Raw genomic sequence first — 26862 nt, 5'->3', positions numbered from 1 at the left:
TTCATGTTTAATATTAACTCTTTATCTACCTTGCTTGTTTCTTATTGAGGAAAAGGCAGAAGATTCAACTCCATTAGTGAGACTCTGAACACATCTGTCTCATCTGTGGCCCTTGGCTTCCTCCCCCAAGTAACACAATAGCTACTAGGGCACACAGAAAGAACCTGTCACCCTGTTGAAGAGTTCTTCTTTTTCCATAAAATAACATGGACTGGGCCACATGCATAGGTAACTACTTCGTGGTACTTTGCTAAACTGCTGTTATTGATATGTTTTGCAGTAAACATGGTTTTATAACTGACAAGGAAATAAATGCCAGGAGGTCAGGGCTAAATTTAAAATTCCCTTTTCTAAGGGACATGGCCTGGCTCTGTCACCCAGGCTGAGATGCAGTGGTGCGATCACAGCTCACTGCAGCCTTGAACTCCTAGGCTCAAACAATCCTCCCACCTCAGCCTCCCAAATAGCTGAGACTACAGGCAAGCACCACCACGTCCAGCTACAACATTCAGATACTTTAAAATGGATGGTGGGAAACTTTCTAAATTGGAGATAGAGAGTTTTTCCTGAATGCCAGTTCTTTCCTAGTTGTTCCCTTTGTGGCAGGAAAGATTTCAACAACTCAGTCAAACCTAAGAAGCTATCGTGATTTCCAAGTTTGTTAATTTTTTTTTTTTATAAGACTGACTTGTTGGTCTTCAACCTTCCTGTGAAGTTGCAGGAAGTGTTGGGGCTCAAGTGACTTTCTTAAGGTCATGTAAGTCAGTAAAAGATGAACAAATAACCCCAGAAGTACTCCCACTAGTCTACACTTCTAACCGCTAGACCACACTAGTTCACATGTCTGATTCATTTTAAGAAATGAGTAGATCTTACAATTTTCAAAGACCCACTTGGATATACTCTTCAAATAATTTTTGAAATCTGTCATAACCAAATAAAGCATGCAAATGAAAACCAACAATTCTGCTGTTTCTAATCATCCTTCCTTTGTGATAGTCAAGAGGAACCTTTCAACACTATTAATGATTTTAGAAGAAAGCTAAGTACCTCTAACCAAGCAAACCCTGGTATACACAGCTAAGTCAACTGATTTAGCAATTCTCTACTTAGCACACCAATGTGCACTAGAATTAAGACAGTAGTTCTCAATTCTGCCTGCACAAATTAGCATCACTTGGGGAACTTAAAAAATTCTTATGCCCATGCCCCACCCAAGACCAATGAATCAAAATCTTTGAATCAGTCATTAGTATTTTTTTAAAGCCTCCCCATGTAATTCTAATATATAGCCAGTGCTGAAAACCATGGATGTGAAGCTCTGTTAAATTTCCAAATTGAATAAGTTTGTGTAGTTCTGTTTATTTGTTATACTTATTCACTACACTTTTGGAAGAAATTGGATAGTAAAGAAAATGAGATTTTTATGTAAGTGTGTAACAAAGCAGAAGGTCCCAATGAGAGGTCTTACTCAAGGAGGTTTATACAAGGGAGGTATTATTTCTGCCTGTGGGGTGTTAAGGAAGGCTTCTAAGGAATTGGTAACATTGGAACTGGATCTTGAAGGCTACAATAGGCAGATATGAAAAGAAAATAAATTTCAAGCCTGGGTCAAGTCCTATTAAAGATGGTTGTGGGGGAAACAGTCAGTGGACATAATGTAAAGACATAAAAGAGAAATAAGATGAATAGGTAAGTTGGAGCCACTTGTGAAGGGCCTTGAAATCATGCAAAATTATGTGGCAGGAGCTGGGAAGTCACTAAGTTTCTGAACAAAGGCCTGCCTTGATCAGAGTTAAGCTTCAGTGATATGAATTTTTTTTTTTTTTTTTTTTTTTTTTTTTTTTGAGACAGAGTCTTGCTCTGTGGCCCAGGCTGGAGTGCAGTGGCCGGATCTCAGCTCACTGCAAGCTCTGCTTCCCAGGTTTACGCCATTCTCCTGCCTTAGTCTCCCGAGTAGCTGGGACTACAGGCACCTGCCACCGCGCCTGGTTAGTTTTTTGTATTTTTTAGTAGAGACGGGGTTTCACCGTGTTAGCCAGGATAGTCTCGATCTCCTGACCTCGTGATCCGCCCGTCTCAGCCTCCCAAAGTGCTGGGATTACAGGCTTGAGCCACCGCGCCCGGCCAGTGATATGATTTTTAAAGCTAGAGGGAAGGATGGACTAGTTGAATGAAGAGACACACGGCAAGGAGACCTGCTTGGGAGGGCTATAATTGCAGCAGTCTAGGCAAGTAATGAAGGCCTGATGTGGTTAGTAGCAGTGGGAATGGAGAAAGACAACTGTATATGGAACTAAAAGGACTTAGCAATTGATTAGCTATGAGAAATAAAGAGAAGCACAGTTCTGGGTAATTAGGAGGATACCAATACCACCAAAAGAAACAGGGGCCATCTGAAAGGCAAAATGACTTCATCTCAAATTTGAGAGTTTGAAATGCTTGGGAGATATCCAAATGAAGGTGCCCAGCAAAAAAGAAAAAAATTTTGGTCTACAATTTAGGAGAGATGTCAGAGCTGAAGATACCATTTTGTGGGGAGAAACACAAGAATTATTTGATTAGGATGACCAATTTTCTTTCTGAGGTAACTCTACTTTTCTTCCTTATGATATTTGCCTTGATTTTTTGAACTAATATCTCGTTAGTACTCTTCCAAACCTCTTGCATCCTTGCCTTAGCTTTTTTACCTAGCAAAACCTACACCCTGAGATAAATGTTGCAATCTGCTTTCTCCACACCTATAATAGATGGCTGGAAACTACTGGTGGCATGGGGATATGGGGAAGAAGGGAACCCTGAAGGTCGGTACCAGTACAAATCCATGATCTGTAGCCTCATCTGGATACTTAATGTCACTTGTCAATTTTCTCTCACCCTGAATTAGCTCCTTTTCTGAATCCTCTCAATGACTACTCCACTATCATTACAGTTGACCCCTGAGCAATGCAGGCATTAGGGACACTGACCCCCTCCCCCATGCAGTTGAAAATCTGTATATAACTTTTGACTCCTCAAAACTTAACTATAAATAGCTCACTGTTGACCAGAAGCCTTACAGACAACATAAAGTCGATTAACACATATTTTATGCTATATGCTTATAATAAATATTACATAATGCATTATATAAGGATATGTATTAGATCCTTACAATAAAGTAAGCTAGAGGAAAGAAAATGTTAAGAAAATAATGTGGCACATATACACCATGGAATACTATGTGGCCATAAAAAAGGATGAGTTCATGTCCTTTGTAGGGACATGGATGCAGCTGGAAACCATCATTCTCCGCAAACTATCGCAAGAACAGAAAACCAAACACCATATGTTCTCACTCATAGGTGGGAACTGAACAATGAGATCACTTGGACACAGGAAGGGGAACATCACACACCGGGGCCTATTGTGGGGAGAGGGGAGGGGGGAGGATAGCATTAGGAGATATACCTAATGTAAATGACGAGTTAATGGGTGCAGCAAACCAACATGGCACATGTATACATATGTAACAAACCTGCACGTTGTGCACATGTACCCTAGAACTTAAAGTATAACAATAAAAAAAGGAAGGAAAAAAAGAAAATCATAAAGAAGAGAAAATATATTTACTATTCATTAAGTGGAAGTAGATCATCATAAAGGTTTTTATCCTTGTATTCACACTGAGTAGGCTGAGGAGGAGGAGGAGGAAGGGAAGTGGGGTTGGTCTTGCTATCTTAAGTGTGGCAGAGGCAGAACAATATCCACATATAAGTGGACTTGCACAATTAAAACCCATAAACCCATGTTGTTCAAGGGTCAATTGTGTTTTCACTCTTTATACAACCGTAACTTCTTTACTCTTAGAAGAGAACCTCATACCCTACTTCATTGAAAAATGAAGTTGTTAGGCATGATATAAAAATCTCTCCCTTCTACCTATAAACGTATCTGCAGTCATGCTGCTCTTCACTTATTTTCTCCCTGTCTCAGAAGATGTAGTATTTCTCTCCCGTTCACACTATTCCATCTGCCTGTGCCATGATCACATTTCCTTTTGCCTCCTGAGACGTGCCCTGTTCCATCATGTGTATCTACCTTGCCCGCAACTTCAAATTATTTTTCTTTATTGGCTCCTTCTCCATATTGTATGGTTAAGTCTGTTTCTATCCAAAACAAATGGTTACTGTTCAATCTCTTTCCTACCCTTATCATCAGGTTCCTCAAAAGAGAAGCCAACATTTATGGACTCCACTTTCTTATCTTAACTTGAGATGCAGGGGTTCATATACTTCTTCAAATTATAAAAAGGGCTTCTATTTTTTCAAATGTGCCTTTTTTCCCCCTGAGGAAGGAGTATAGATTTTATTCCTACTTTCAATATATAACCTTCTGTCTCAATGTATAACCTTGGCTGCAAAGAATTGGCTAGTGGCACTTAATTTTATATGTTTGGGAACTTGATTTTGGAGCATATAAAAGTTGTGTAAGTCTTAGTGTTTTAGAGCAACATTTTTCTCTGCACTGATACCAGAATAATACTAGTTATAACCTGGCAGTTGCTTTATTCTCATGAAACATTTTTGCAGTGCAGCAGATTTGTCACTCCTTGCAATGAAAAATCTCTGAGTGACAAAAAACATTATAATGTGGGGCTTCAAAACTCACTGAAAAGAAAATCAGTAAATAAATAAAATGGAAATAGTCCTGGAGATTCAATTACTGTAATGTCTTTTCACCACCACAGAAACTACAGGTGTTCACCAAGCAGTTTGGAACAGTTTCTGAAGTGCTTTTGCTGCACTCAGAATTTTCAATGTTAAGCCTTGTGTATTGTGATATGTTCCCGTCTTTTAAGGCAGATTATACTCGAGTTGTACTAAAATAACAAACAGCCAAATCCCAAACTCATTCAAAGTGAATGGTGGGACAACACAAACAGCCAATAGTGAGAACCAGAAAATTCCAGGCTCTTTTTCACCATTTTGGCTCGTAAAATCTGCTTTACAACTTTGTAAAAATATTTAAACAAGGAATAAATAAAATGGAAGCATTTGAATTTTGCTTCCAGACACCACATGACTTTATTTGTTAACTGGAATTATCAGAATGAGAAAAGTCAGAGGCAGGAAGAATATTTAAAAGCTGTTGAGTCTCTATAATACATAATCTAAATGGAAGTGTTTAACAACAGAGAAGAAAATACAATCAGTGACCGGGATTTTGAATTTCACGAGCACTCTTAATATACTTGGGAATACTTTTTTTCTCCTTGTAACTTTCATTCAAGTTTGCAAGGCTATTTTTTAAAATACATTCAGTAAAACTAGTTAAAGGAAGAGTTTGCCTCTTGAGTAAAAAATTTCCATTAGGACCCATTAATATTTGATAAATGCTTCCAATTCAACGAACAAATACCAACCTGTAAAACATTTAAAGAATTCTTCAGAATTGTGTCTGTGATGCATCAGATAAATAACTACAAGACATAGTGCCACCTCTATCGACCTGGTAACTAACTGCTCTATAACCAATTCTTCTATTTTGTCAGTCCACAGAAGAGAAAACAGTTAAATCCATGGAAGATAAAAGCAATATTTGGAATAAAGTTTTGAATCAAAGAAACATTTTAAAAAAGTTAAAGTGTACTAATTTTATAACTAATGAATTACAAGATAATCTCACATTTATATCTAACTTTGTTTTTTGTTAATTTTATTAAAGATTTTATAAAAATTGTATTTGCAAAAAGGCAATGATGGATTTGGTTAAAATTAGCAATTCTTTTAAGGCTAAATAGTCACATCTTTATCAGACTGTATTCATGTGGGAAAATATGAATCTTTTCTTCAGTCACAATAGTAAGCAACTCTTTCTGTTTTTTCACGTGCAATGCAATTTTACCACTGTTACCAAATCTATGCTGTAAGTCCATAATATCAACAATAATTTATCCAACTTTTTCCCATCCCATTCATTCTTTTGATGTATCAACAAATATTCACTGAATGCTTACTAAGTGCTAGAGTAAGTGCTTGGCACTAGGAAGACAAAAGTAATCCCGACAATGTCTTTGACTGTATGGAGATTATGTTTTGGTAAGAAAACTGCTTCAAATTCACCTCACTTACTACAGATATCTTTCCTGGCTTAGCACTGTTTACATATTGTCCAAACACAATACTGGATAAATAAAAATTCTCTTATTCTCATGTAGAAACTTACATGTGTGCGCATATGTATATATGTACATATATATACATATATATATGCTTTTTTTTTTGGTAAATTATATGTTTATGTTCCCAAAACCAACTTGTGGGTCATGGAACGTGAGAAGGCAGGGGAAGGTAAAAGTCATGAATATGAGAAAATAAAGGTTAGTCACCATAATTAAACATAGTGGCTGTATAACTCAAGCTCAGAAATGCCTAAATTAATTCTCCTAGGGGTATCATTGACCTGTGGAGAAAGGAGGGTAACAATCAATCAGAGCCAGAATGAAACTAATAATACAGTAATGAATGTAACAGTAATGAAAATTAATAATATGGGTTTTTGGGAGCTGAAATATACAAAGTTTGGTTCCTGTGCTTTTGAAATTAAGAGCAGGAGGCAAAATGTTACCAAATAACACTGACATTTAAAGCAAGGAGAGAGAAATATGTGGCAGATAAGTAGGAAAGTGGGTGAAAGGAGTTAGGAAAGAAAAAGAGGCAAATACACCTTTGATGTCATTCCCAGTCTCTTCATGGGCCACATTCCAGCAGTTACCCTCTAGTTCTTCCAGCCTTGCCTGTCTAATGTCTCCTTCCCCTCTGCTACCAAAACGCTCAAACTTCCACTATCTTGAGAATCTTCTGATGATTTATCATACCATATTGGATGATAAACCCCTTCTCCTTTCTGCTTTTGCCAACCATATGAAAAGAGTAGCTGGCATTTGCTCCGTCTAGTGCCTCAACACCACATGTAATACTATAGCAGCCTTTACAATCTGGTCTCCACTCATCATTCTGTAGAAACTGCTTTCTTGAAGGTTACCCACACCACCTAATTGCCAGGACCACAGCCCTTAGTACTTATTCTCATTCTCATTCAGCACAGAGCAACTACTTCATCTCTAGAAAGGTAGTTACTACATTTTTCTTGAAACTTAAACTTAAGTAAGACTCTTTAACAGTGTTCTGGTTGATTACATACCTGTCTGAGGCACACTGCAGGGCAAAGTACATGTTTTGAAGTCAGATAGGGTCTGAGTCTGAATCTCAGCTCTGACCTTGGGCAAAGTGTATGTCTTTACAAAGCCTATTTCTTCCATTGGTGAGTGGAACACCACTGACCAGACTGAATTGTGAGAATCAAACGAAAATGTAGAGTCTAGCACGGTGTTTGCATTTAGTTGGTGCTCAAAGTGTCTGTTTCCCCTCTCTCCCCTTTTCTGCTTTCTCTGTATTCTTCAGGCATTCTTGGCCTTGATCCAGCTGTCCCACAAAGTTTTGTCCCATCTTGACTGTGCATTTAACATCCTCTACCTCTGCCATCTCATCCATCCCAATGCTGACACCAAAATCTAGGTCTCTGATTTTCATCACCATTCTTCAGCTCTAGTTCCACATTTTCAACTCCTGTCAGGGAGCCATCTAACTGATAATCTGCCTAAATCTTAAATTGAACAGGAAGTCTCAGCACTTGCAAAACAGGTATAAAACCAAGTGCATCGCTAGGCATGATGGCTCATGCCTGTAATCCCAGCACTTTGGGAGGCCAAGGCGGGTGAATCATCTGAGGTCAGGAGTCAAGACCAGTGTGGCCAAAATGGTAAAATCCTATCTCTACTAAAAATACAAAAATTAGCTGGGCATGGTGGCGCACACCTGTAATCCCAGCTACTTGGGAGGCTGAGGCCGGAGAATTGCTTGAACCTGGGAGGTGGGGGTTGCGGTGAGCCGAGATTGTGCCATTGCACTCCAGCTTGGGCAACAAGAGCATAACTCCATCTCATAAATAAATAAATAAAAATATAAATAAAAATAAATGCATCACCTCTTTCAATTAGTTCTTCCTACCTACTTCTCAGAAGGCACCAGTATCTTCACAGCCACCTGTCTTAATATCTTAATATTATGTTTGACTTTCCCCAACTTTGCAAAATCCTATAGATTCCAGAGCTATAGTGTTTCTCATAATTTGTCTCTTCCTTTACATTTCATTGCCTCACTGCTCTTCGTTTAACTAGGCTGTTGCTAGTAGAGGCTTTGAGAAAATCAATTCCATAAAAGGTGGGGGCAAGATCCAGAATGCAAAGGATTAATGAGAAGCACTGGAATCACTGAGAGCAGACAAGCTCTTCAAGACATTTGATAGCCTGAGGTCAAGAAAAAAGGATAGGTGTATTTGTCTTTCCTGTTTTCTTTTTTTAAAATTTAAAGATGAATAGGCTGGGCATAGTGGCTCACGCCTGTAATCCCAGCACTTTGGGAGACCGAGGTGGGGGATCACTTGAGTTTAGGAGTTCGAGACCAGCCTGGGCAACAAAGTGAGACCCATGTCTACAAAAAAAAAATTTTTTTTAAAGCCGAGCATGGTGATGCATGCCTATGGTCCCAGCTACATGGGAGGCTGAGGCAGGAGATCACTTGAACTCAGGAGGTTAAGGCTTTAGTGAGCTGTGACTGTGCCACTGCACTTTAGCCTGGGTGACAGAGTGAGACCATGTCTCAAAGGAAAAAAAAGAAAGATGAGCCAGCCCCTAAAAATTTTAAGTACAGTGAGACAAGCATACATTAATCAAGTAATCATACAATTAAATATAAAACTGAAAATAGGGTAAGTGCTAAGAAAGAAAAGTATATAGTGTTGTGAGGGCCTGTGTATAGACATATTTGATCTAGCCAGGGAGGTCAGGGAAAACTTCTTGAGGAGGAAACACTTCCTCAAGTTCTGAAAGAAGAAGAGGAATTAACCAAGGGAAGAGGGGAGAGAACATTTCGGACCTGTGTCCTACAGTGGTAAAGATTATGATGAGAAAGATATGAAAGGTCAGAGTGACAGGAATGGGAGAACAAGGCAGGATGGTGTGAGATGAGGCTGGAGAAGAAAGAAAGGCTAGATCACAGGGGTACGTAGGCCGCAATAAAAAAGTTTTTCTTTAACAGCAATTGAAAGTCTTTGAAAGGCTGACGCAAGGTGGAAGATAGGATCAGATCTGACTCCAGATCTCTGCAAGACTAACCTTCCTAAAACACAGATTTTATGATATTATTCTACTCAAAACTTAAATGAAGGGAGGATCACTTGAACCCAGGAGTCTGAGGTTACAGTAGGCTATGATCACGCCATTGACTGCAGCCTGGGCAACAGGGCAAGATCCTGTGTCTAAAACAAACAAGCAAACAAACAAAACTCCACAAAAAACAAAAACAAAAAATTTAAATGACTTTCATTACCCACTGAATTAAGTTTGTCTGCCATTAAAGGATTTATCTCAGGGGCAGGGTATGGTGGCTTACGCCTGTAATCCCAACACTTTGGGAGGCCAAGGCAGGCAGATCACTTGAGGCCAAGAGTTTGAGACCAGCCTGGCCAACATGGCAAAACCCTGTCTCTATTAAAAATACAAAAATTAGTGGTGCACACCTGTAGTCCCAGCTACTCGTGAGGATGAGGCACAAGAATCACTTGAACCCGGGAGGCAGAGGTTGCAGTGAGCCAAGACCATGTCACTGCACTCCAGCCTGGGCAACAGAGACTCTATCTCAAAACAACAACAACAAAAATCTATCTCTACAATAGACCCAACCTTTCCTTCTAGTTATCAGCCTTATCTTGCTTTTTTCATGCTATACATAGGTACTTCCTAGAATCCTCTCATCTGTTCTATTTCTTGAAATCCTTTCTGTCTTTTGAACCCATCACCTTTGTATGCTCCCCCAAACAGATCTTTTACTTCTATTATAACCTCCCAATTGAAGTCTTTTACTTCTTTGAATCCCAACAATATTTTGTGCCTTTTTTTTTTCCCGGCATTTAACACATTCAATTTTTTATTGTAGCTACTTGTGCAGCACATTATTGATTTCTCCCTTTCCTCAACCTCCAGTAGGCTGTAAAGTGTTTGAGTGAAAGGGATTTGTTTAATCTTTGTATTCCCTACAGGGTCTAAGACATAGTCTTACTCATAGCGTTGCTCAATAAACATCTGTTGTGTGTGTGTGTGTTATATATGCAATTCTATTTTTTTTTTCTTTTTGAGATGGAGTCTTGCTCTGTCACCCAGGCTGGAGTGCAGTGGCGCAATCTCAGCTCACTGAAACCTCTGCTTCAAGGGTTCAAGCGATTCTCCTGTCTCAGCATCCCAAGTAGCTGAGATTACAGGAGGTTCCCACCATCACGCCAGGCTAATTTTTGTATTTTTAGGAGAGACGTAGTTTCACCATGTTGGCCAGGTTGGTCTTGAACTCCTGACCTCAGGTGATCCACCTGTCTTGGCCTCCCAAAGTGCTGGGATTATAGGTGTGAGCCACTGCGCCTGGCCCATTTTTTAATGAGAGAAAAAAAGTAAAGAATAAAAAAGGACAATGGGCCAGGTGTGGTGGCTCATGCCTGTAACCCCAGCACTTTGGGAGGCTGAGGTGGGCAGATCACTTGAGGCCAGGAGTTCGAGACCAGCCTGGCCAACATGGCAAAACCCCATCTCTACTAAAAATCCAAAAAAAAAAAAAAAAAAAAAAAAAAATTAGCCCGGAGTGGTGACACACACCTGTAATCCTAGCTACTTGGGAGCCTGAGGGAGGAGGATTGCTTGAACCCAGGAGGCGAAGGTTGCAGTAAGCTGAGATCAGGTCACCTGTACTGCAGCCTGGGTGACAGAGAGAGATTCTGCCTCAAAAAATAAAAGTTAAAAAAAGGAAAATGTTATTCCAGAGCTATTTTTTAAAAAAGTCCTTAAATGTGATTTGAAAAATCAGAAACACTCACATAAAATAACTTTCTAAACTTTTCTATTCATTGATGATACTTATTCCCAGAATAAAATATAAAGAATAGGCTGGGCATGGTGGATCACACCTGTAATCCCATCACTTTGGGAGGCTGAGGCAGGTGGATCACTTGAAACCAGGAGTTCGAGACCAGCCTGGCCAACATAGTGAAACCTCATCTCTACTAAAAAAATTTAAAAAATAAATAAATAAAACAAAATGTAAAGAATAAATTGGATGAGGAAAAAAAGGCCCACAGTTGGAGTGAGGATTCTGTAAGTAAAACAGTTTTAAAACATATTTTAACATTCACAAAATTAATTTACATGTTTCATTTTGCTCTTTACCACCCTTATCATAATGTGCAGGTGCTAAACCACTCCACGTTCTCCTTTTGCATTTGAGGAAAAGTTCCACATCTTTGATATGAAGAGCAATATAGTTTGAGTATCCCTTATCTAAAATGCTTGGGACCAGAACTGTTTTGGAGTTCGGATATTTTAGAATTTTGGAATACTTGCATTATACTTACTGGTTGAACATCCCTAATCCAAAAATCCGAAATCTGAAACACTCCAACGAGTATTTCCTTTGAGCATCATGTTGGTGCTGAAAAAGTTTCAGATTTTGGAGCATTTTGGATTTTGGATTTCTAATACTTAACCTGTATAATGTCAACTAAAGTCTGCACTAGAAAGAGAAGGCCTCTTCGGGGTGTTCCTCTCATTTACTTAAATGAGTACTCTGAAATCTTTCCATAGAAAGAGTGACTGACTAGTATTTCCCTGCCAAGCTTATGATGGAGATATGTAACAAAGTATAACACTTGGACAGTGTCACCACGGAACTCCACCTGCAAAATTAAATTGTTTCCTATGCTAAATATACTCATCTTTATCTCTTTCAGAAGCCTTTGATACATTGCATGAAAACAGTTTCTTACTTTTTATACCTCATACTTGAATTAGCACTACCAAGTTGATTTAACCTGGGTTTAGTCCAATCCTTCATCCTGCCAACAATAGTAGTCAATGAAGTTAAGTAACTTGTACGAGGCTACCCTGCTAGTTAGGAACAAAAATAGGATATAATCCAGAATGAGACTGAGTTTAGGGTTTTGAGAGACCCTTGTATAGTTAAAGGTAGTCTATGGGGTAGAATAATTATATTTAAAAAACATAATGTTAAATAAAATTAATGACATAAGGACAAGGTAGGAGGATTGCTTGAGCTCAAGACCAGCCTAGGCAATGTGGTCAAACCCTATCTCTACAAAAAAAAATTAGCTGGGCATGGTAGCATGCACCCATAGTCCCAGCTACTTGGGAGGTTGAGTTAGGAGGATTGCTTGAGCCTGGGAGGCAGAGATTGCAGTGAGCCGAGATCATGCCACTGCACTCCAGCCTGGGTAACAGAGAACCTGTCTCAAAATAATAATAAGAAGAAGAATTAATTATATAAATTAAAATTGCATTTAATCTTAGGCACAAAGCTAATGTCCCCAAATTTGAAAAACCAGGAGGCATGTGAGGTTAGTACCATTAAAGGACTTCTGAGAGAAACAAAAAAAGTAGGCAAGAAGAATATGCTATTAAGAAGTATGTCACTATGAACTTTCCATTTCAGAACTACTATCTAGAAAACAGAGATAAAAACTCTGATTATAAGAAGCTATGATAGCCAAATAAAATAAAATGTTTTTCTTATAACAGATGGTTTATGTCCTGTTAATGTTTGCATTTAATGCTTTAGGTTTACCCATTAATAAGGAAGCAGGGATGCTTTCCACTGATATTTCTAATTCAAAAGAAAAAAGTTCTTTGTAACTCACTTTGTGGTGATATATTACACATAGGTTTGTTTAAAGGGCTGGGTTACAGTGACTTTACAACTTTATATCTAATTCCTGTTTGTGACAGATCTACAGAACAACTTGGCAGATGAATACTGGAAAAGCTTTTCTTCATCATTGTCACCATGTAACAATTCTCTCAGAATAGTGTCTCCAACTTTTTTTCAATACTCTAAGATTGAAATGTAGTCAACTATGGCTTCCACACACAATGATTATCACACCCTTATAGTGGCAGACCCTGATGCTGGGGGTAACAATTCCCTCAAGCTTCATGCTTCCTAGCTCTCAGGGAGCTCAGTCAGGATGTGATGATGGCACTAGCAGATAGAGGGACTGGCTCCTAAAATCAAGGCTGTGATTTGCAAGGGCCAACTGCTGCTAACTGCTGTCATCACCACCACTGCTGCTGCTTGGGACAGGGCAGCTGGAGTGCACATCTTTTTGCTCAGGATCCTTGATGACTTTTAATGTGGAGTATGGCCTGAAGTTGAAGATACTCAACTACTTATGAATAAAAAAAAAGAGTAGCATTATAAAACTGCCAAAGATATAGGGAATTCTGTGGGGGGAATTATTGTAGAAAGTCGGCTTTGATTAAAAATTTAAACAAGTATTATTTCTTTAGGAACTATCTAGATTCCCATATAGCTCTGTTGGCTGAGGGTAAAGTTATTTCAGTTTAAAAACATGTTTTTCTTACATAAACTCTCAGCAATAAGTATGGGAATGTATAGAAATAATTATTGTTCAATCCTCAGTAAACAGGTAAATATTTAAACTTCACAATGACAAAGGTGATAGGATAGTAAATATCATAAGATAAACAAATTCAAGATTTATATAAGGAAGAAACAAAAACTGAATTTTATGGATACTGAGGAATCCAAAAGAATACCAGTAGCTACTGTTCAGACATTTATATGGTTTCAAATTGAACACTATGAACACCGTAACCTTTGTTTTTAGCTTGAAAGTACTCATTTTGCGTTTATAGTAGAAATTCCTAAAACATAAGAAATTGATGTTACATGTCCATGAAAGCCTAAAATCAATTAGATTAGGCATATTTAAGTTTTGGGGAAACTGCATATATAAGCCTTTAAAATGACTACTGGGTGTGAAGCAAGATGAGATAATTTGTAAAGTTCAATCTTTGCAGCCCTCATACATTGCTAGTGGAAATGTAAAATGATACAACCACTGTAGAAAACACTTTGGCAGTTCTTTAAAAGGTTAAACAGAGTTATCATATGACCCAGCAATTCTACTCCTAGGTATATACCTAAGAGAACATAAAACATATGCTCACACAAAACATCTGTACATGAATGTTTATAGCACTGTTATCCATCAAATAGCAAAAAATGGAAATAACCCAAATGTTTGTCAACTGATGAATAAACAAATGTGGTATATCCATACAATAGAATATTATTTGGCCATAAAAAGGAATGAAGTACTGTTACATGCTACAAAATGGATGAATCTTGAAAACACATTAAGTGAAAGAAGCCAGACATAAAAGGTCATATATGATTCCATTTATATGAAAAGTTCAGAAATAGATAAATCTGTCAAATAGAGAATGGATTTATGGTTGCCAGAGGACTGGAGGAAGGGAAATTGGGACTGAACTAATAGGAGGTTTCTTTTTTGGGTGACAGAAATGTTCCGGAATTAGATAGTGGTGACGGTTGTACAACATAGTGAACATACTAAAAACCAGTGAACTGTGTATTTTGTATATTTTAAAATATACAAATGGTGAATTGTATATGAATTTTATTTCAACTTTAAACAGCTCAGTTAAATATAAAAATTCCATAATTGTAAGGAAATATAAAAAAGTAATTTCAATGATCTTCAAATATGGTCTCAAATACCTAAAACTAAATTTGGACTGCTAAGGGAAAGAGCTGGGAATACTTGTAACCAATAGATTTCTAAGGAACCATCTCTTTGTTTTTCCTGGTATGTTCACAGATTTTTCTGAGGAAATTAGTGATAGGCAGGCTTTAAAAAAACAGCCTGCTGAGGCAAAAGCCTTAGTCACATCTTTCCATTCAGGCCTGGTAGCCCTAGGGAAGTGACTCTCCAGAGTATCTATCTGTATGATGGTTACCTAAAGTGGCTGCCCATGTCCAGTGATGGCTTTTGTTTAGCGATCATGGTCAAGTTGAGCTGTTTAAATACCATTTCCCAGGACTTACATGCTACTCCCTGAACGACAGGAATACTCAAAGCTTTTAGAGAGAATAAACTATTGTATGGTCTCTGCCTAGGAAGCGGGCCACAGTTCACTGGAAACAGCCAGTTCAGATAAATAAAATGAAAGCAGACATTTTTGGAGATGGTCTTGAAAGCTTTCCATTAGAGAACATCAAGGGCATAGAACTAGGAAGAGCATGTATCCATGTTAGACTACTACACGTCACTTTATCCTCTATCCTTTCTGAGTAATACAAAATATTCATCTCCTTCATTGGATAACCAAATAATTCACACAGAACACAACACACACCTCTCTCCCTGGTCACCAAGAGACATTTGACTCCTATGATACAATTAACCATAGACCATCAGAAAACTAAGTAGTGGCTTATTTACAAAGTTTTTATATTAAACTTGGGTGGAAAAGTTACATTTTAAGTATAAGCACTCTTGAAGAAACCTAATTCCCATTTCTGCACATAGGCTGCACATAAAGGAACTCAGGCCAGTTAAGCTGCTTCTCGATAGCCTTCTATATGTCTTCTCTTTGGCTGCCAGTTTTGGTCTGGACGTTTCCCTGTATTTCTCAGTTTTAGGTCACCATCAGCACAGTCTGCTCTTGTGTTACATGCTCAAGTATACTGACAGAGGTCACAGAAGACTGGGGAAGACCAAGAGCAAAGGGAAGAGGGAAGGAGTAAATGGGACAGAAGCTGAGCGATGTGTCCTATGGCTAGAAAATCTTCTCAAAATACCAGTTAAATCTTTTCAAAAAAGCTATTCTGAATACTGTGACCATGATTAAAAGCGATTCTTTACTTTCTGGTTTCTTATATTGTGGGTAACATGGAATTATGAGGAATATAAAAACAAATATGATATACCTAAATCATATCAAAATACCACATCATAAAACATAATTTTATGCAATTCATTATGGTTCTTTCTTTTTTCGTTGAGACAGAGTCTTGCTCTATCACCAGGCTGGAGTGCAGTGGCGCAATCTTGGTTTACTGCAACCTCTGACTCTCTGGTTCAAGCGGTTTTCCTGCCTCAGCCTCCCGAGTACCTAGGATTACAGGCATGCCACGCCCAGCTAATTTTTATATTTTTAGTAGAGATGGGGTTTCACCATGTTGGCCAGGATGGTCTCAATCTCCTGACTTTGTGATCTACCCGCCTTAGCTTCCCAAAGTGCTCACAGGCAATGAGACACTGTACCCGGCCTACTGTCCTTTCTAACTTCAAAATATATAAATACATTAATAAGCTTTACACAGTAGAGTATATAGGTACTAAATATTTACGGAAGACTATCTTTTATTTTGAGACAGTCTCACTCTGTCACCCAGGCTGGAGTGCAGTGGCGCCATCTCAGCTCACTGTAACCTTTGTCTCCTGGGTTCAAGTGATTCTCCTGCCTCAGCCTCCGGAGTAGCTGGAACTACAGGCATGCCCCACCATGCCCGGCTAATTTTTGTATATTTAGTAGAGATGAGGTTTCACCATGTTGGCCAGGCTGGTCACAAACTCCTGACCTCAACTGATCTGCCTGCCTTGGCCTCCCAAAGTGCTGGGATTACAGGCGTGAGCCACTGCACCTGGCCTATACAAGACTATCTATATATATTTACATACATTTTTATTAAAAGTCATGCATCAAAGATTGTGGAGAAAGCCTAACATCTCAATAGTGCATATTTAGTTAAGAAAATCAGGTTCAACTCTATATTATTTCACTATATAGTACCTTTTACAGGAACAAAATCAGATCTAAGAGTAAAGTCTGATAAACTTCAACTAAGATGCAAAATTACAACCAAGTACTTAAGCAATAAATCTGAGCAATTATCAGGTTATTTTATTGCATTTCTAATGAGTTCTTTAAAAAAAAAAAGTCAATTATCACTATTATATATGTTCTTCTTTGTATAAGGAGTGCTTCAGCGTCTTTATAACATTTATTAAATAAGAACGAGAGGACATTTTTAAAGGAATTAAAGAAACATTAATTCCTTCATAAATGAATAGTGCTTAAGCTCTGCTTTAAAAGGTCTTTCCATGTGCTCTTGGGTAACCACGTAGGGTCTGAATTCATAGTATAAATATCAATAAATGTTGCAATCACAATAGTAATTCAAGTTCCATGGAATCAGTGAGAAACCAAAATGAAGTAGGAATAGGTCATGATGTATTTTCATATGGGATGCATTTCATTGAGTGCGCAATGATCAACTGTACCAACTCTGTTTGATCAGATTTTTTTCTGAGATACGCAAATACAATTTCCATCAGTATACACTGATAAATTACATGTTATGGTCCAAATTATTATTCTTATTTGAGATAGGGTATTGCTCTGTTACCCATGCTTGAGTGCAGTGGTACGATTATGGCTCACTGCAGCCTTATCTCCTGGGCTGAAGCGATCCTCCCACCACAGCTTCTCTAGTCGCTAGGACTACAGACATATATGCCACCATGCCTGGCTAATGTTTTTATTTTTTGTAGAGACAGAGTCTCACTATGTTGCTCAGGCTGGTCTTCAACTCCTAGGCTCAAGCAATCCTTCTGCCTCAGCCTCCCAAAATGCCGGGATTATAGGCATGAACCACTGCACCTGGCACAGATTTTAAAAATGTTAATACATCTGTGAAAGAGCAATGAAAGTCACCAGGAGAAGATGGCTTGCTACCAAAACTCCTTATTTCCTTTAAGAATAAAGGTGTAAAAATTCAAGACTCAGTTTTATTTATGTTGTCCCGGACTATCACGTTTTGGTCAAAATGTTGATTTTTTCCCCCTTTAACAAGAGTTACACTTGTGGCATTATAGCAACATATTAATACAATTATATATAGGTGTATGTATGTATCCTCTTCTAAGAGTTCACATGAGGAATTCTGAAAACAGCTTTCATGGATTAAACAAATGCTATTATAGTAATAATAAAACTTAGCAATGTTCATATATAAAGAACAGTACTACTGAACATATTATCTTATATTCATCTTAAGTAACAATTGCCATTTAGAATCTTTTGCCTAGCTATAAAGACTTATAAGCAGTTTGCTTTAAAACATGAATTCCAGAAATGTCTACAAGTTGTGACTTAAAAATTCCATTGGAAATTTGAGAGTAGATGTGAAAATTTTCTGAATTATAGGATAATTATTTTTTAAAAAGATATACTCCCATGTATGCCTACAGTCAGTGTTACTGGCAATAAGCTAAAAGGCTGAAAGGTAGGGTTACTTCTCCACAAATATGTGTGCGTGTGTTTCCTCCTTTCTCTTTATATGTGCATGTCTCTGGGTGTCTAAAGTCTCCATATTTTTCACTGTAAGGGCATTTATCCACTGCTGGCCCCCATGCCTGCTTTTGCTTTCCCCAATGACAAAATGCCTTCTCTAAAAAGTAATTTTGAAACTCTAAAGGGGAGAAAAGGGGTGGATATACACATTAAAGTATAATTATACTTTATAGAAGTCAATGGAGTTTTCACATGATGAATATGTATTTTATTTTATCCCTAACTTGTACAGTAGTAATTGCAATAAAAAGGTGACAAATGGACAGAGCCAGAGATAAAAAAAAGTCTATCAGTTGAGCCACAGATTTCCAGTGGGGGCAGAAATATGAAAAGCTAAAGGGGAATTTCTGAGAAAAGAGGAAATAAGAAAATAATACAGCGCAGGAGACAGAAGTCTTAGAAGCTGATAATCAAAAGAATAGGGAGATTCAGCTAGTGAAGATACAGAATGTGAAAATGCAGAATGAAAAGAATCTGCAAGGAAGGCCAAGAGCAAAAGTTAGAATTAACAGAAAACAAGATTTCAAAGGCAAAAACCTAGGAAACACCACCTGTCTTGGTGTCTATAGTGACCAAAGATTTTTAAAGAAGCCAAAAGGGTTTCCCCTAACTGGGGAAGATTTTAGTTGTCCAGTTGACCAATGACTAGGAGAAGGAAGGTTAGATCTAGCGGTAGGGAATAGGGCATAACGAAAGAGAGGAGGGATGCAAGGTGAATGACAAAAGCAAATAGTGTTTACTGCTACAATTTCAAGATTGATTGCACTAGGCCGGATGCAGTGGCTCATCATGCCTGTAATCACAGCACTTTGGGAGGCCAAGGCAGGCGGATCACAAGGTCAAGAGTTCGAGACCAGCCTGACCAACATGGTGAAACCCCAACTCTACTGGGCATGGTGGCAGGTGCCTGTAATCCCAGCTACTCAGGAGGCTGAGGCAGGAGAATCACTTGAACCCGGGAGGCAGAGGTTGCAGTGAGCCGAGATTGCGCCATTGCACTCCAGCCTGGGCAACAGAGCGAGACTCCATCTCAAAAAAAAAAGATTGATTGTCCAATATGAAACACGCGATACACTACACTAAAATGTGTGCAATTTGTTCCGTGAATTCAATTAAGGCACTATTTTTATGGGTCACTGACTCTTGAAATAAGAGGTTCCCTACATTATATCCAAAGTTAAAGAAGTCAAACAGTGCATAAAAGGACTAGCAAAGCTTTCAGTATTTTGTGCCACATGGATGCCTCTATTAAAATCAAACACTAGAGAGGTTTACTTTTGTATGGAATAATCATATGAAATTTTAATGGTAGCCTTTATTATTTCATTTTCCATACTTTTTCAGTTCTTTGCTATATATTTTAGATAAGATACGGCAAAAATTTAATCCAAAAACAGTAGGACTTAATGTGTCTTCAGTAAGCAGTGCTCATGACGATAATACCTTCAGTAAGTGGCTGAGAAAGCAAGATTCTGAGATTAGTGCTGAGCCTAGGCCTCTGACTTGTCAACCAAAAAAGTTACTTCTCCCTTTAGTATAATGAATTGCAGAAGTACAGTTAAACAGTTGTCTATAAGGGTTTATTAGCAGGCATATGATCTGGTGGGTGAGCAGAGATACTGATATTTCCTTTGCCAGTGACCAAAATATTTACAAATTTCATAAAATGGAAAAAACTTTCTAAAAAATTCATAAGATCAGTTCACAAATTACCAATTCAGCTGGAACACTGAATAGTAGAAATGACAAAAGATTTGTTCTTATGGTTGATAAAAAATTTATATCAGGGCATTCAAGTAAAGTTATTTTCTATGTTCTGATTTAATGAATCATGTGAGTTGTATCTGGTTGGGTGACACAGATTCTGGCTCACTGAAGCCTACTCTAATGCTTCTCAGCACAGCCTTCCTAGGGACAGTAAAGCCAGAATAACATGTCAGACTGAAGTAATATCAAAGAAAAAGAAAGCAGGGCTGGAGAGGCTATGAGATTGATTCATAACACTTTTTGACCTGTGAGTGTCTGGTAAGTTTTCCATGTCCTATGGGCTTCAATGACCTCTAACAAGCACCAAGCAGCAACAGTAATGCAATAATGAATGATCCTCAAAAGAAGAATTTTACAATTCAAGCTGAAAAACACTACACTTATTAAATAGTTGTAACCCTACTGATAAATAGCCTTAGAAACCACTAGTGGTTTCTTAAAAGCTGAATGAGTATTAAATGTTTTATATATGCTTTTGTAGTAAGCATCTGGTTTAGTTCCTTTAAACCTGTCAGATTTTAAAATTGTACATTAATTTAAAAAACTTTTTTGATGCTAATAAAGTATGTTGAAAAACAAAATAATATTAGATATGTAAAAATACAGATGTAAAATAATGAAGCCCATTCAATGTTAATACAATGGACTACTAAAAATGAAACTAAAAGACTATTCTGCATATACTCCACATGAGGATGTTTGTCTCTTTCAAAGATGATAACAGGCTGGCTGTGGTAGCTCATGCCTATAATCCTAGCACTTTGGAAGGTAGAGGCAGGTGGATCTTTTGAGTCCAGGAGTTCGAGACCAGCCTGGGCAATATAGCAAGACACTGTCTCTACAAAAAATATAAAAACTAGTCAGGCATGGTGGTGCGTGGGTGTAGTCCCAGCCACTAGAGAGGCTGAGGTGGGAGAATTGCTTGAGCCTGGGAGGCAGAGGTGGCAGTAAGCCGAGATCACGCCAATGTACTCCAGCCTGGGCGACAGAGCAAGACCCTGTCTCAAAAAAAAAAAAAAAAAAAAAAAAGAGATGATAACAAATAGTATTTGTAAAGAATAAGGTATACAGAAGAAAAGATGGTAAAAAAAAATATAGAGAATAATTACATATCACTTTATATAAAAGTTGTTTTATTACATAGGAAAGGAAAACAAGGCACAAAATAGAGGTATGATATTTTCCAAGGCAGTTTACAAAATCAGTGGATCACTTTGTTTTTCCCTAATTAATATGCTTCACACTAAGTATTTAGAGTTAAAATCTGAGAGAGTACTTACAATGACAGCAACACCATAGCAATTAAAGTCCATTCCGCAGGTTTGTGTATAATATTTCTATTTGTTAACCTGAAAGACAGATAAAATTTATCCAAGGAGTGTTACCTTTAAGTAAACTTTCTATTTCTTTCTAGAGAACATCAGATTTATAATAATGTGCCACAGAAGCACTATTTTTTAAAAAATACTTGTTATATTTGACAGGACAGAGTCAATAGTATAATAATGCGGCTCAATAGTCACTATCTGATAATGGCCATCTCAAAAGGAAGTGTTCCAGCCCCACTTTTTAATGTTTTTAATAGTATTACTACTAGACAAGATAAACATATAGGAACAATGTGGGAAACTAAATCGCTTGATTAAAACACACACACCCCCAACACACATACTCATAATATTCTCTATGCTTTCCCCTAACCAAGCAATTCTTCTCCTCCCTTCCCCTCATCTCCCCTCCCCTCCTATCTCTTCTCTTCTCTTCCTCTTCCTCCTCCTCTTCTCTTCTCTCTTTCTTTCTTCTCTCTCCTTCTTCTTTTTTTTTTTTTTTTTTTTTTTTTTTTAAAAGAAATGGGATCTTGCTATGTTGCCTGGGCTGCGGTGCAGTGGCTCTTCACAGACATGATCATGGTACACTGTAGCCTTGAATTCCTGGGCTCAAGAGATCCTCCTGACTCAGCCTCTTGAGTAGCTGGGATGACAGGTACATGCTACTGTGTCTGGCTTAAGGTAAGCAATTTCTGATTGTAATTTTACTTCATCTTCTGTACCTTTCCATCTGGTGCTAGGTTGGTAGCAGGCAATTAAGGGATGTTATAATCCATAATTTACAGAAATAAGAGTGGCTTAATAAATTATAAGAATAGGTCTTTATTAAACTTAAGTTTTTAAAAAAATCAGAAGTAAATTTTATCACTAAGCCATTAATGGCAACAAAAAACTCTGTAGTCATCTTAGTTTCTCAGAAAACATTTAGAAAGATCACTCTAAATTTAAAAATGATATAAATCAATAAGAAAATATCAGCCAATAAATAAATGGTAAAGGATATGAACAAGGAATTTATAAAGGAATTTGAAATGGACAATAAAAATTTGAAAAGGAGCTCAATCTCACTAATAATTTGAGAAATTAATATAAAGACAATAATTCACTCCATCCACCTGGAAAAATGAAAGACTGGCAATACCAAGGTTGGTGAGGATGGGAAGAAATAGTGCAACACACTGTTGATGTGAGCAATTGAATGACAATCTGGCAATATCTAATAAAGTTGAAAATGCATATAAACAGCCCAGCTATTTACATACTTCTAGATATAAAGCCTAAAAATACTCTCACTTATACATAAAAAAATGTGTGTGAAGGTTGTTAATGTAACTCTGCTTGTAATAGAGAGAAAAATAAACTGTGGCATATTTATAAAATATTAAATAGCGGTTAAAATCAATAAACCAGATTTACATATTTTGCTCATCATAATTTTGAATGAAAGAAAGCAAACATGGCATGGCATTTTTTTTTTTTTTTTTTTTTTTTTTTTTAGACAGTCTTGCTCTGTCACCCAGGCTGGAGTGCAGTGCCATGCTCTCGGCTCACTGCAACCTCCACCTCCCGAGTTTAAGCAATTCTTCTGTCTCAGCCTCCCAAGTAGCTGGGATTACAGGCATGTGCCACCACGCCTAATTTTTGTATTTTTGTAGAGGTGGGGTTTCACTATGTTGCCCAGGCTGGTCTCTAACTCCTGGCCTCAAGTGATCCACCTGCCTCGGCCTCCCAAAGTGCTGGGATTACAGGAATGAGCTACAGTGCCCGGCTGGTATAGCATTATTTATATAAATCAAGAACAGACTAAATACTAAATATTGTTTATGGCAGTAAACATAAAAACAAAGACTAGAAGGATACACATCTACTTCACGGTACCAGTTGCTTCTGGGGAGGAACAAAGAATGGATTGGGAAAGGGAACAAAGGGAACTGACTTCATGCCCTCCTCCTTTGCACCAGCTATTCCGTCCATCTGAAACTATCTTCTTCCAGGTAAGTTTCCTTATGTCATCTTTGCAATAAGGCCTATCCGGACCACAGTATTAAAAAGTACAACTTGCCCTCTACCTCCCAAACCCAATACTCCTGACCTCCTTATTCTGCTATGTTTTTCTTTTTTTTCCATACAACTTATTGCCTTCTAATATATAATTGTTGTTTATTTTCTGGTTTTTCTTCTCAGAGGGCAAGAGTCTTTGTGTACTTCACTATTTATTCTAAGTTTCCAGAACAAGTGGCTGGCAGTCAGTAGGCATTCAATTAATATTTTTTGAATAATTATAACATTTTATTTAAAATATATATCTGAATCAAATTTTAGAAAATATTAAAATCTATTAATTCTGAGTGGAGGATATATTTTGTTACATTAATCTGAATTTTCCCATCATTTTCCAAAATTTAAAAAAGCCTACATGATAGAAAAAGGAAGTACAGTATATAATGGTTAGAGTCTGAAAGATAAGGGTTTAATACCCAGATATGTCCTCAGTAGTTTTTTATTTTGGACACATTGTTTGATGGCTGTGAACTTAATTTGGTAAAATAAGGACAATAATATCAACCACCTCATAGGGTTCTTGTGAGGATTAACTGTACAAGAGACAGCCATACTGCCAAATCCAACAGACATTTCACAACTCTCATCTTAATCTGTCCAGCACTTGACAATCACTCCCTTCTCCAGGAAACATTTTCTTCACCAAGTTTTCACTTGCCTGGTTCCCCTACCTCTCATGAGCACCCTCCTTGAACATTTTAATACTGGAGTGTCCCAGGGCCTCTGGCCTTAGGTCTCTTCTCTCCTGTATAAACAAACACTCTTTCCCTTGGTGATGTCATCCAATCTTATGACTTTAAATATTAGAAACTATATGCTGACAACTCCCAAATGTATTACCTCTAGCCTGGACCTCCTCCTTGAATTCCAGATTTCTATATCTAATGGTCCACTTGACACTTCTACTTGGATGTCTAACAGGCATCTCAAAATTTGGTAGCGCCAAAACTGGGCTCTTCATCCTGCCCCCAAAACTAAGGATGGTGTGACACTCCTATCTCAGTAAATGGCTTACCCTATCCTTCCAGAATCCAGTTGCTCAGGCCACAAATCTTATGGTTAAACTTGACTCTCTCACATCCCATGTCCAGCCAGTCACCAATTCTAATGATTCCACCTTCAAAATAGGATCTAATCACTTCTTATTACCTCCACCACTTTCTCTTCAGCCACACCATTTCTTACCTAGATTACCAAAATAGCCCTGGCTATTTCTAGCTGTATTGGTCTCTCTGCCTCTGCTCATCTGTTGTAATTATCAACTTGGGAGCCAAAATGATGCTGTTAAAAAACATATGTTAGATCATGTCATTCCTCTGTTCAGGACCTACCAATTACCCTCCATCTCACTCAGAGTGAAGGTCAAAGAATGATCATAGCTACAAAGCCTATACAATCTGTACTACACCCAACCCCAATCCCATACTTCTCTGACCACGTATCTCTCTACTCTTGCCTCTGCTCATTTCTCTAACCTCATCAGCAACCTAAATATTCTGTGAATACACCAGGCCTGTTCCTGCTTTAGAGTCTTTGCACCTGCTCTTCCCTGTCTGCTATAGTTTCACAGACAGCAACACAGCTTGCTCCCTTACCTCCTTTCGGGTCTTTACACAAACAGTGTCTTCTCAATGAGGTCTTCCCTAATCAGCCTATTAAAAAGTGCAACTTTCTCCCTCCTCAGTACTATCTGATTTCCCTGCTTCTGGGGTGAGAAGGAGAAGAATGGACAAAGAAAAGGAAAAGGGCATATTTTTGTACTCCATCTATTAGAAGTAAGTTCCATGAGTGAAGGGATTTGTCTGTTTTGTTCACTGATGTACTTGTAGCAAATCAAACAATATCTAGCATATAGCCAAAGGAGCTAGCTCAAATAAGGATAAGCATATAGGAATAAAATGACAGAACAGAATTTCCTTTCCTGGCCAGGTGTGGTGGCTCATGTCTGTAATCCCAGCACTTTGGGAGGCCGAGGCAGGCAGATCATGAGGTCATGAGTTCAAGACCAGCTTGGCCAACATCATGAAACCCCGTCTCTACTAACAATACAAAAATTAGCTGGGTGTGTTGGTGCATGCCTGTAATCCCAGATACTTGGGAGCCTGAGGCGGGAGAATCGTTGGAACCTGGGAGGTGGAGGTTGCAGTGAGCCAAGATTGCGTCACTGCACTCCAGCCTGGGCGACAGAGCAAGACTACAACTCAAAAAAGTATTTCCTTTTCTATTATACTCAAATCTTGTAGAGTTAAGACAGATTTAAGATTTCATAATTCACTTATACATTCACCAAAAACGTATTTAGAGTGTCTGCTGTATTACCACTGTTCCAGGCACTGGAGAGAACACAAATAAGAGGTTTTGCTTTCATTTCAAAGTACTTCTAGTAGCAAACTAGCGAAATTTCACCTGTTTTCATATTTTTCCTATTGTTGAGCCAAAATAATTTCCAGCACAGATGCTAAACGAATGTATTTACTATTGTTTGAGTGACAATTTAAAAGGGAAACAGTAATATTTGACAGAAAACATTTAAAAAGCAGATTTTTCAGGCCAGGTATGGTGGCTCATGCCTGTAATACCAGCACTTTGGGAGGCAGGCAGATTGCTTGAGCTCAGGAGTTCGAGACCAGCCTGGGCAACATGGTGAAACCTCCTCTCTACAAAAAATACAAAAATTGGCAGGGCATGGTGGTGTGTGCCTGTAATCCCAGCTACTCAGGAGGTTAAGGTGGGAGGATTGCTTGAGCCTGGGAGGCAGAGGTTGCAGTGAGTTGAGATCACAGCACTGCAGTCCAGCCTGGGTGACAGAGTAAGACTCTGTCTCAAAAATAAAAATAAACAAAAAGCAGGCCAGGCGCGGTGGCTCAAGCCTGTAATCCTAGCACTTTGGGAGGCTGAGACGGGCGGATCACAAGGTCAGGAGATCGAGACCATCCTGGCTAACACGGTGAAACCCTGTCTCTACTAAAAAAATACAAAAAGCTAGCCAGGCGAGGTGGTGGGTGCCTGTAGTCCCAGCTACTCGGGAGGCTGAGGTAGGAGAATGGCGTAAACCCGGGAGGCGGAGCTTGCAGTGAGCTGAGATCCGGCCACTGCACTCCAGCCCGGGCAACAGAGCGAGACTCCGTCTCAAAAAAAAAAAAAAAAAAAAAAAGCAGATTTTCAAAACATAATTTGAAATTCATACAGATTGAAATACCTTGATTCATCACTGATTAAATTTAAAATGGACTTTTGTGTCAAAATATAATTTTAATTCAAATCTAATTTAGAAAAATACCTAGATTCAACACTGATGACAGTGAATCATTATCAAGCAGATTCTGATGGAACCTGCTTTACGCTATGACAGGTAAACCAATG

The 26862-nt window shown here is 38.2% G+C and overlaps 1 protein-coding gene across 3 annotated transcripts in view; it reads right to left on the bottom strand.

Annotated features, from left to right (window-relative positions):
* RPAP2 (RNA polymerase II associated protein 2) overlaps nucleotides 1-26862 on the bottom strand; it is an 89243-nt gene that overhangs the window by 19659 nt on the left and 42722 nt on the right. For 2 of the 3 annotated variants that reach the window (XM_050806917.1, XM_050806921.1), the window contains one exon: nucleotides 21391-21459. In XM_050806917.1, the coding sequence (XP_050662874.1) occupies nucleotides 21391-21459 (69 nt within the window). Of the gene's footprint in view, nucleotides 1-21390; nucleotides 21460-24514; nucleotides 24680-26862 lie in introns of those variants that run through there. The other variant, XR_007729309.1, reaches the window with a different exon arrangement.

This window comes from Macaca thibetana, chromosome 1 (genome assembly GCF_024542745.1).
Source record: "Macaca thibetana thibetana isolate TM-01 chromosome 1, ASM2454274v1, whole genome shotgun sequence".
Classification (NCBI taxonomy): domain Eukaryota; kingdom Metazoa; phylum Chordata; class Mammalia; order Primates; family Cercopithecidae; genus Macaca; species Macaca thibetana.
The sequence above is the reverse complement of the archived record's forward strand: the minus strand, read 5'-3'. Positions and strand labels throughout refer to the sequence as shown.